The 11,128-nt window shown below is 45.3% G+C and overlaps 3 protein-coding genes and 2 non-coding genes across 5 annotated transcripts in view; 3 read left to right on the plus strand and 2 right to left on the minus strand.

Annotated features, from left to right (window-relative positions):
- tmppe (transmembrane protein with metallophosphoesterase domain) overlaps nucleotides 1–5,838 on the minus strand; it is a 22,062-nt gene extending 16,224 nt beyond the window's left edge. The window contains exon 1 of the mRNA XM_048605692.1: nucleotides 4,701–5,838. Within this exon, the coding sequence (XP_048461649.1) occupies nucleotides 4,701–5,406 (706 nt within the window). The 5' untranslated portion in view covers nucleotides 5,407–5,838. The remainder of the gene's footprint in view (nucleotides 1–4,700) is intronic.
- Nucleotides 1–11,128, plus strand: part of LOC109914298 (plasmolipin) — an 83,054-nt gene that overhangs the window by 58,309 nt on the left and 13,617 nt on the right. The window lies entirely within an intron of this gene.
- On the plus strand, nucleotides 5,849–5,931 carry trnal-cag. Its single transcript has one exon. It is a non-coding gene; the product is annotated as a tRNA-Leu (tRNA).
- On the minus strand, nucleotides 9,929–10,011 carry trnal-cag. Its single transcript has one exon. It is a non-coding gene; the product is annotated as a tRNA-Leu (tRNA).
- The window catches only part of LOC125480997, a 5,783-nt gene continuing 4,658 nt past the window's right edge, over nucleotides 10,004–11,128 (plus strand). Inside the window, exon 1 of the mRNA XM_048605693.1 lies at nucleotides 10,004–10,827. Coding sequence (XP_048461650.1) covers nucleotides 10,190–10,827 — 638 coding nt within the window. The 5' untranslated portion in view covers nucleotides 10,004–10,189. The remainder of the gene's footprint in view (nucleotides 10,828–11,128) is intronic.

Here is an 11,128-nt window from a genome sequence, read left to right on the forward strand (position 1 = left end):
ATAAAATTCAAGATGATGATGCACGCTGACAGGGGATTTTGTTTCTGATATCCCTTAAATTCTACAGCTCTATAGATGCTCTCTGACATGGGTTCTTGAGAAGAAGGTACAATCCTAAATTGCAACTCCAGCAGTATCACACGGGTCATGTGGACCATCAGTGTTGATTGAATGGGACATAAATCAGCAAATTACCAGTGGCCAAGGAAGAGGTCACAATTTACCCCATTTGCTGTTACACAGAAATAAAACAAGCAGGAGCAGGACTAGATCCTTCGCCTCACCATTCAACATAAACACAGCTGATCTTCCACCTCAATTCTACTTTCCTGCTCCCCCATATCCCTTGATTCCCTGAAAGAAGTATCTGTCTCTCTGGGCGTGAGATATTTTCAAAGATTGAGCATCTACAACCCTGAGATAGCAAGAACTGCAGGTGTTGGAGTCAAAGACAACACAGTGTGGAGCTAGAGGAACACAGCAGGCCAGGCAGCATCAGAGGAACAGGAAAGTTGACGTTTCGGGTCGGGACACTTCTTCAGAAATGGGCGGATTAACTATTCTAAAATCTCACCACCTTCTGATTGAAAGGAATTCTCTTTACTTCAATACTAAATGATTGACCCGTTATCCTGAAATTATGTCCTTGCGGTCGATTTTTCCAAAGCAAGGGTAACAACCTCTCAGTGAGTATCTTTCCAAGTCCCTTCAGAACGTCATACGTTTAATCAGAGCACCTCTCGTATTAGTAAACTTGAAAGAATTAAGACCAATTCACTGAGCGCTTAAGACAGGAAAAACCTCGGAAGAAATTTAATTACATTGCCTCCAATACCAGTATATCCTAATTGAAATATGAAGACCAACATTGCAGTCAGTGCTCTCGGTATTGTTTCATCAAAGCCCTTTATAATTGTAGCAAGATTTCATTATTCTTCTATTCAAATCCCCTTGCAATAAAGGACAACATGCTGTTTGTCTTCCTTATAGTTTGCTGTACCTGCAGACAAAGTTCTTGTGTTTTTTGGACAAGTACTCCCAAACATCTTTAAACATTAATATTTAGAGGTTTTAAGCCTTTATTTCCATCCTTATGACAGAAATGAATAACTTCACACTTCTACATATACTCAATTTACAAACCCATTGTTAACTCTTTTAACCAGACTATTACACTTTGCAGCTTATTTGCGTCCTCCTCTCAGCTTGCATTCCTAACTAGCATTGTGAACCTGGAAACATTCTCAGTTTCTCAGCGTGAATCAATAACATAGATCATTAATAGTCCAGGACCCAGCACTGATTCTATGGCAGTACTCATAGCTTGGCAACTCGAAAATGACACTATTAACCCTAATCTCTGCTTCCCCTCCATTACCATTGATCTATCCCAGCCATTGTATCACTTTAGACTTAATGAACCCTTAACTTGTGTTTTAACCTTTTATGTAGTATTTTGATCACATGCATTTTGAACTCCTTTATCTACAAAAAATAAATGTGTCTAAAACAATACCCTTTGACAAAACCAAGGTGACTTTGTCCAATTGTGTTATGGTTTGCAAACGTATTATTAAAACTTACTTGATAATAGGTTCCAACATTTTGCTAACTGATCTGTAATTCCCAGTTTTCTGTCTCCATCCTTTCATCAGTAACAGCATTATATTTGCCAACTTCCAATCAACTGAGGCCTTTCTAAAGTCTAAGACATTTTGGAAATTTGTAGCTACTGTATTCACTATCTCTCAAAACGCTCCGATGTAGGCTGTAGATGCTAACCATTTTATCAGCTTTTTGACCCTGAAGTTTCTCCAATACTTTTTCTCTGCTCATATTAATTAGATTGAGTTGTTGACACTTATTAGCACCCTGCTTAACCTGGGAGATTACTTATTAAACCTACATCATTGTACAGGGGTAGTTTTATGTTGAGTTGGTTTAATAAGAGCATAAGAAATAGGAGCAAAAGCAGGCCAGTGTATTGCTTCAAAAAATGGTTACAGAATTATTCGACAAAATCATGCTGCAACTTGCCTTTGTCAACTTGATTTGTCCAGTCTATATGCTGATTAAAGACCACACAAATATTGCACTGTTCTTGTTACAAGCTCCAACTATTTATTGTTTGATACTAGTCTTATCAACCACTCCCAACAGCATTTTCTGACTTTTTTTGTTCTTAATTTCCCCTATATTGATTCTATTTCGTGATCTTGTCAGGCAAGATCCTTTCGATTACCGTCCTTCTATCATCCATTACTTCAGAGTGATTCCTCATATAAATTATTGACTGTCTTTTCAAAATGTTCAAATACCGTGCAATATTTATTTCCCAACTTTGATCACCTTGTAACCAAATTTCCATTATGGAAATTAGATCAAGACTACTTATCTCTAATTGTGTTGCTAGTTCAGCTATTTTGGGCATACATTGGACATTTGAAAAGAGCCTTGTTTTTCTTTTATACTTATTGTTTGCATGGACCCTCCTTGCTGATGCTGCTGAGCCCTCTTTCTTCTCCTCAGACCATTTTGCTTGCTCTTATCCGAATTGTACACTGCTCTATTGCCTCAGCCATTCTGTTTGGATTTCTAAAATCTCCCTTCATGTTGCGACTCAATCACCATCCCTCTTCCCCCTCTTTTTTTACTTCAAAGTTCCATCAAAATTCCTTGTGGACAATTCACCAGAACACTAATCTCAGCCCGGTTTAAGCGAACCCCATCCAAACTGATCTGCTTCATCTTTCCGCAGTACTGGTGCCAGCGCCCCAAACCCTTTCTTACATACCCAATCTTTAATATGTTTCATATTTTTATCTTTCATATGTTTAATTCTCTAATCTGCTTGACCCTGACGGCATTCAAAATAGCATGTAGCTTAGGCAACCATGCAAAGTTTGTGGTTCAGCACTTTAATTTGGAGCCCAACTCTTCAAACTCTCCATGTGAACTAGTCATAGAGTTGTACAGCATGGTAACAGACCCTTCGGTCCAATGTGTCCATGCCGACCAAATATCCCAAATTAATCTAGTCCCATTTGCCAGCATTTGGCCCATATCCCTCTAAACTGTTCTTCTTCATATATCCATCCAGATGTCTTTTAAATGCGATAATTGTACCAGCATCCACCACTTCCTCTGGCAGTTCATTCCATACATGCACTATCTTCTGTGTGCAGAAGTTGCCATCTTAGGTCACTTTTAAATTTTACCCCTCTCACCTAAAACCCATGCTCTCTAGTTTTGGATTCTCATACCCTGGGAAAAAGACCTTGGATATTAACCCTATCCATGCCCCTCATGATTTTATAAGGTCAACCCTCAGCCTCCAATGCTCCAAGGAAAATTGTCCCAGCCCATTCGGCCTCTCCAAATAGTTCAAACTCTTCAACCCTGGCAAAATTCTTGTAAATCTTTTCTGAGCCCTTTCAAATTTAACAACATCTTTCCTATAGCAGACAGACCAGTATTGAATGCAGTATTCCAAAAGTGGCCTAACCAATGTCCTGCACAGCTGCAACATGACCTTCCAACTCCGATACTCAATGCACCGACCAACAAAGGCAAGCGTACCGATTGCCTTCTTCACTATCCTGTCTACCTATGACTCCACTTTCAAGGAACTATGAACCTGCACCCCCAGGTCTCTTTGTTTGGCAACACTCTGTAGGACCTGACCATTAAATGCATAAGTCCTGCCCTGATTTGCCTGACCAAAAAGCCATGATGTGGAGGTGCCGGTGTTGGACTGGGGTGTGACAAGGTCAGAAGTCAGGTGACACCAGGTTATAGTCCAACAGGTTTATTTGAAATCACATCACTAGTCACAGGCCTTCAGTCCAAAAAGCAACCCTCCACCATTACCCTCTGTCTCCTACCTTCAAGCCAATTTTGTACCCAAATGGCTAGCTCCCCCTGGATTCCATGTAGTTTAACCTTGCTAACCTGTCTACCATGCGGAACCTCGTTCCAAGGCCTTGCAGAAAACTATAGAGACAATGTCTACCGCTCTATCTTCATCAAAAAACTCAATCAAGTTAGGGAGACAATGATTTCCCACAGACAAAGCCAAGTTGAATATCCCTAATCATTCCTTGCCTTTCCAAATATGAGTAAATCCTGTCTTTCAGAATCCCCTCCAACAGCTTGCCCACCATTGATTTCAGGCTCACCAGTCTATAGTTCCCTGGCTTTTCCTTATGACCTCTCTTAAATAGTGGCACCACATTAGCCACCTACCAGTCTTCCTAACCCATAGCTATCAACTATACAAATATCTCAGCAAGGGGCCCAGCTTCCCACAAAGGTCTGGGATACCCCTGATCAAGCCCCAGGGATTTATCTACTTCCATGTGTTTTAAGACATCCAGCACCTCCTCCAGTGTAATATGGACAATTTCAAGCTATCACTGTTTATTTTTCCATATCCTTCTCCACAGTAAATACTGATGCAAACTATTCATTTAGTATCTCACTCATCTCCTGCAGTTCCACACATAGACAGGCTTGTTGGTCTTTAATGGGCCCTATTCTCTCCCTTGTTACTCTTTTATCTTTAAAATCTCTTTTGATTCTCCTTAACCCTGTTTGCCAAAGCTATCTCATGTCCCGTTTTGCCCTCCAGTTTCCAGATAAGAGCTTTGACTCTGTTCTTGATGAAGCATAAGGAACCAATTGTCAAGCAAGCAACATACCTGGATTGAGTTCATTGACCATCTTCACAACTGTTTCAAGTTTGGTCCTTCCAACTGTGGGCCCTAGGTGAATGTCAGCCAACAAAACCATCCTCAAATTATGGAATGACCGAGGTAGCTTGTGGACAGGTATTTCCACCTGTTTGATTAGAGGAGGCTGGCTAGCATTGTGAAGGCCCACAACAGTGCAGCTCAAACTGAAGAGGAGGGCCAGGAGCAACTTGACCACATTCCGGCTGTGGGAGGGGGCAGCCCGGCTGAAGGGTAGCAACTTGTGGGCCTGTTCCAGGAGCCCTAACACCAGGAGGCTGAAAATGAGGAAGACGTACATCCCCAGGCAGGTGTAGGAGACCAGGGAAAAGATGTGAGGCTCTTCTGACACCAGGGCCAGCAGGGAGAAGAAGCTGGAATGGGCCAGGAGGAGGAAAAGCCACACAGCCGCCTTCCAGCTGGTGAAACACTGGGAGCCATGACAGAAGTGGGCAGAGGATGTCTGCAGGTTGGACACTGCCCTCTTCCAGATGTACCTCGAACCGATTGACATGAGGCAGTTGATGAAGAGCAGGAACTGCACCCGGAACAGCTGCAACAGGGTCGTCTGGTCGAAGTAGTCGCCGAAACTCCGGGAAATAACCATGGAGCAAAGCACAACGGCAGCCGCCAGGGACACCCGGACCTCCCAAGGCAACCTGCCCAGGGACAGCATCTTCCAACAACAACCCCGCCAGGCCTCCTCTTCACAATCTCTGCTGCTGCTCTTCTCGTTGTTGTTGTTGTTATTATGATTTTCACCCCCACCCCTTCAATCACTCCTGGCGATTAGTGCAACAGCATCAATCCACCGGCAACTTCCTCACTTGCGCGCCGGGCCCTGCATTTCTGCAGCGCCCGTCACGTCCTCGGCTCCCCGGCAGCAGACGGAGGCGGAGTGAGAGCCCTGGGTTCCGTTGGAACGCGGACCCGGGGATTCCGGGTTCGAAAGCCTGGCGCGCGCTCCCTGTAAGCTGCAATGCCATAGCAACCCATTGGCGCGAGCAATACTGCAAATGATAACTCATGTCAGCTTCGCATAAAAAATGCAATTACTCAATTCGGCAGTTAGCGTCTGATTTTCTTCATAAGGACTGAAAAAACCCTTTCTCCTGTAAGTCAGGATGGCCGAGCGGTCTAAGGCGCTGCGTTCAGGTCGCAGTCTCCTCTGGAGGCGTGGGTTCGAATCCCACTCCTGACAGCCTATTTTTTTAAAAATTTGTAGTGTACAGACCTTTTAAATAAAAGCTTCTAATATGCTTGCGATGTAAGGGATATAATTTCTGCTCTTAGAAAACAATTTTTTACACATTGCGACAATCCTTACTATTCAATTATATTTTCTGTCTGCGTATCTATATTGCACGGCAAAAGGCGCTGTTCACATCTGTATCAGTTCTTTTGAAAGAGAAACGCAATTATTTCAACTCCCTTTTAAAGTATTAAGTAGTTATTCCTTTGTCTTCTGAAAGTTACAAGTGAACCTAATTCTATCACCCTTCATTCAGTAAAATGTTTCTTTGTAACAATCCCAACAAGGGGTAATTCGGGACACAGTTTTAGGGAAGTAACTGGGCAAGTGGAAGGTGTATCGATGGTATAGTGATTGTGATCATAATTCAGTTACGGAAAAGAAGATGGATCATGTGTGGAAGTCGTACACTTGTGAAAAGTTAACTTTGCTAAGCTGAAATATGATTGGCAAAAATGACCTGAAAATTGCTACCTTACGGTAAATCAGTGTGGTAGCAGTAGGAGGCATTCAAGAGTAAGGGAAAGCTTTCAGGTTCAGAGACATGTTGACAGAAGGAGAGAATACAACACCTAAACACTCCTCCCCAGAACACATGTAAATACAGGCCTGTTAAACTTCGAAGGCAGACAATTAATTGAAAAAAAAATTTAGAGACTAAAAAACATCATTTACAAAGGCATGGAATAATCAAGGACAATTAACATGGATTTATTAGAAGATCCAAGGGAAATTGACAAGTTGAATTCACAGTTGTTTCAGTGATAGGAAATAGGATATGGTTAATTCTTGTTTGTGACTGCCAGGTTGTTTCCAGTGGATTTTCATAGGGTTCAGTATGACCTTGTTCTTCATGGTATTTATCAATGATTTAGACTAAAGGGAAGACAATTAAGTAGTTTGAGGATAATACAAAAATTGGCAACATGATTGAGACTGAGAAAGAAAGATGTAGATACCAGAAAGATATCCATGGACTGGTCCGGTTGGCCTATAAGTGCCAGTTGACATTCAATCCAGAAAAGTGAGAGTTAATGAATTTGTGGAGGACAAACAAGGCAAGTGTTTATAATAAAATAATAGGATTCTGAGAGTTGTAGAAGAACAGAGGGACTTTGGATTACATGTCCATCGATAGTGAAGGTAGTAGGACATGGTGATTAAGAAGGCATATGGGATTCCTTCATTTACCAAGTCATGATTCCATATATGATTTTACAAGAACATAGGAAATAGGAGCAGGAGAATAACCCATGGCTTATTGAGCCTGATGCACCATTCATTATGATCATGGCCAATCTTAGGCTTCAGCTCCATTTCACTGCCCATTTCCCATACTGCTCGATTTCCTGAGCAACAAAAAAAATCTCTCAGCCTTAAAAAAACACAACCTTCTCGGACAGAATTCCAAATTCCAAGACAATTTGAATGAAGAAATTTCTTCTCATCTCAGTTCTAACTGAACAGTTCCTAATCCTGAAGCTGTATCCCCTTGTTCTAGATTCCCCAGTCAAGGGGAGGAACAAATGACGACCTTATCAAGTCACCGGTTCATCCATTTTATTGCAGATGCTCCTCACATTCAGGTAAACTCTCTGTCCAAATCAGTTTGTCTTTATACCGCATTGATATACTTTTACATTGCCTCAACTTCAATTTTGGATTTTTAAATTTTCCCTCATGTGAACACTCCTCCCCCTCTGACCATATTTGCTGATGCAGTCTTACTTTTATATATCATGTCTCATACACCGGTTATTGTTACCCTGCCATATACTAGTGGGGGAGAGGAACTAGGTGAGTTGGTCTTGCAGGGATCCTGCATTGACGCAAGAGGCTGAATTTTCCCTTTCATTTATGATTCAATGGTAGTGCTTTGTCTACCTGGATCAAATATCTCTTTGTACTGTTCTAGGCGTTTAATTTCAGATCCACCTTTTGTTTTGGTCCATGCTGTTCTACAACACAGCACAATTAAAAGTTTGAGATAACAAGGTGTAGAGCTGGATGAGCACAGCAGGCCAAGCAGCATCAGAGGAGCAGGAAAGCTGACGTTTCGGGTCTAGACCCTTCTTCAGAAATGGGGGAGGGCAAGGGGTTTCTGAAATAAATAGGGAGAGAGGGGGAGGCGGATAGAAGATGGATAAAGGAGAAGATAGGTGGAGAGGAGACAGACAGGTCAAAGAGGTGGGGATGGAGCCAGTAAAGGTGAGTGTAGGTGGGGAGTTAGGAAGGGGATAGGTCATTCCAGGGAGGATGGACAGGTCAAGGAGGCGGGATGAGGCTGGTAGGTAGGAGATGGGTGTGGGGCTTGAGGTGGGAGGAGTGGATAGGTGGGAGGAAAGACAGGTTAGGGAGGCGGGGACGAGCTGGGCTGGTTTTGGGATGCGGTTGGTGGAGGGGAGATTTTGAAGCTTGTGAAGTCCACATTGATACCATTGGGCTGCAGGGTTCCCAAGCGAAATATGAGGTGCTGTTCCTGCAACCTTCAGGTGGCATCTTTGTGCCACTGCAGGAGGCCCAGGATGGACATGTCGTCCAAGGAGTGGGAGGGGGAGTTGAAATGGTTCACAACTGGGAGGTGCAGTCGTTTGTCACGAACCGAGCATAGGTGTTCCACAAAGCAGTCCCCAAACCTCTGCTTGGTTTCCCCGATGTAGAGGAGGCCACATCGGGAACAGCGGATACAGTATACCACATTAGCAGATGTGCAGGTGAACATCTGTTGGATGTGGGAGGTCTTCTTGGGGCCTGGAATGGGGGTGAGGGGGGAGGTGCAGGGGCAGGTGTAGCACTTCCTGCGGTTGCAGGGAAACTTGCCGTGGGTGGTGGGGCTGGTGGGGAGTGTGGAGCGGACGAGGGAGTCACTGAGAGAGTGGTCCCTCCGGAAAGCAGATAAGGGAGGGGAGGGAAAAATGTCTTTGGAAGTGGGGTCAGATTGCAGATGGCGGAAGTGTCCGAGGATGATGCGTTGGATTCAGAGCTTGGTGGGGTGGTACGTGAGGACGAGGGGGATTCTGTTTTGGTTGTTATTGCTGGGAGGGGCTGTGAGGGATATGCGAGAGACACGGTCGAGGGCATTTTTGGCCACTGTGGTCCATTCCCGCCTCTTTGACCTGTCTGTCTCCTCTCCACCTATCTTCTCCTTTATCCATCTTCTATCCGCCTCCCCCTCCCTATTTATTTCAGAATCCCCTTCCCCTCCCCCATTTCTGAAGAAAGGTCTAGACTGAAACCTCAGCTTTCTTGCTCCTCTGATGCTGCCTGGCCTGCTGTGTTCTACACCTTGTTATCTCAGATTCTCCAGTGTCGGCAGTTCCCACTATCTCTCATAATTAAAAGTTTTTTTGATTTGGTCTATTGCTGCCAGAGATTGCATTACTTTCGGTGCTTAACATCTGGGATGATGTTCAAAGGTGACATAAAAACCAAATGAACTGCGGATGCTGAGGAGTTCTAAGGAAGGGTCATCGGACCCGAAACGTTAACTCTGTTTTTTCCTTCACAGATGCTGCTAGACCTGCTGAGCTTTTCCAGCAACTTTGTTTTTTGTTCAAAGGTAACGTGTTGGAAGTGATTTCATTGCCATCTCTGCGCCATAGGAGATAATAATTATACAGAAACTATGAATAATGGGAGCAGGCCATTTGGATTGCGGCTGAACATCTATCAGCCCATGCCTCTCGATGCTTTGACCTAAATAAATCTAGCTCTTTCGGGAGTATATTCAATGACTTGGCCTCAACAGCGATTTGTGGTAGAGAATTGCACTACCCTTTTGAGTGACTTTTTTCATCTCATCCCATTAAAACGAGAAACTGGAGGATGGGGAAAACAACATCGCTGAAGAGTCACTGTTTAATTTGGCAGAGGGAAATCAGTGCATCCGATTTTAACGGTGCGGCCGCATTAGGATAGGAGAGGGGTAAGGAAAAACACGGGGTAGTGTCAGGAGTGGGATTCGAACCCACGCCTCCAGGGGAGACTGCGACCTGAACGCAGCGCCTTAGACCGCTCGGCCATCCTGACTATGAATGCACAAGCGAGTGGCGGTTGGACAGATTGGTGCAGCGGGAGAGTGGCTCTGATCACTCGATAGGGATGAGCAGCAGGCGGCGATGTTTATGTGTAAAGGGCAGACGGTGTTTATGTCGGCCTCGCGGTGTTTTTGTTGTTATCTGGGAAGCGGCTGCGGGTGAACTCCGACATGGCGGCGGCGGCTGGCCGCAAACAGAGCCGGGAGGAGCTGGCCGAGCTGGTGGCTCTGGCCTTGCGCTGCGGTCTGAGTGAAAGCGACATCGCGGGGCTGCCGTCGGTGCAGAAGCTGCTGGGCCGCTCCGGCTCCGGCTCCCGGCGCGGCCTGCAGGTCTCGGCCGCTCTCCTGCTCCTGGTCCTCCTCCTGGGAGGCCCCCTCCTCCAGCCCGGCCTCCGCCTCTGGTTCTGGCTCCGCGGCCTACCTCCCCACACGCAGATGTGCGCCCTGGGCCTGGGCGAGCTGCACAACCCGTTCCGCCGGCCCCTGGACTGCCGTGTCTGCCGCAACATCACCGGCGTCGACCGGAGGAGTAACCTGAGCCACGAGGAGTTCCTGCGGGCCTACGCCTACTCCATGCAGCCGGTGGTGGTGGAGGACGGCCAGAGGAACTGGTCGGCCAGGGAGGTCTTCAGCTTCGAGTTCTTCACGCGGATCTACGACAACGAGAGCCGGGCCCTGGACAGCAGCGCCAGCGAGTGCCAGTTCTTCCCCTACGACACCGAGTTCGTGAACCTCGGCGATGTGTTCAGTATGGAGGCCGGCCGGGCCGCCGGCATGGACAGCAATGCCAAGCCGTGGTACATCGGATGGTGTGTGGTACAGTTTCAGTGTTCTTGCACAGTTCAGGGATACACACACACACAAACATAAACATAAACAGGAACACACACAAACATACACATAAACAGGAACACACACAAACATACACATAAATACGAACACAGACACATAAGCACGAACACACATACACAGACACATAAACATGGACACACACATACATGAACACACACAGATACATAAACACGAACATACACACAGACACGTAAACACGAACGAACACACACAGACACGTAAACACGAACACAGACACGTAAACACGAACACAGACAC

This window comes from Rhincodon typus, chromosome 15 (genome assembly GCF_021869965.1).
Source record: "Rhincodon typus isolate 14 chromosome 15, sRhiTyp1.1, whole genome shotgun sequence".
Taxonomy (NCBI): domain Eukaryota; kingdom Metazoa; phylum Chordata; class Chondrichthyes; order Orectolobiformes; family Rhincodontidae; genus Rhincodon; species Rhincodon typus.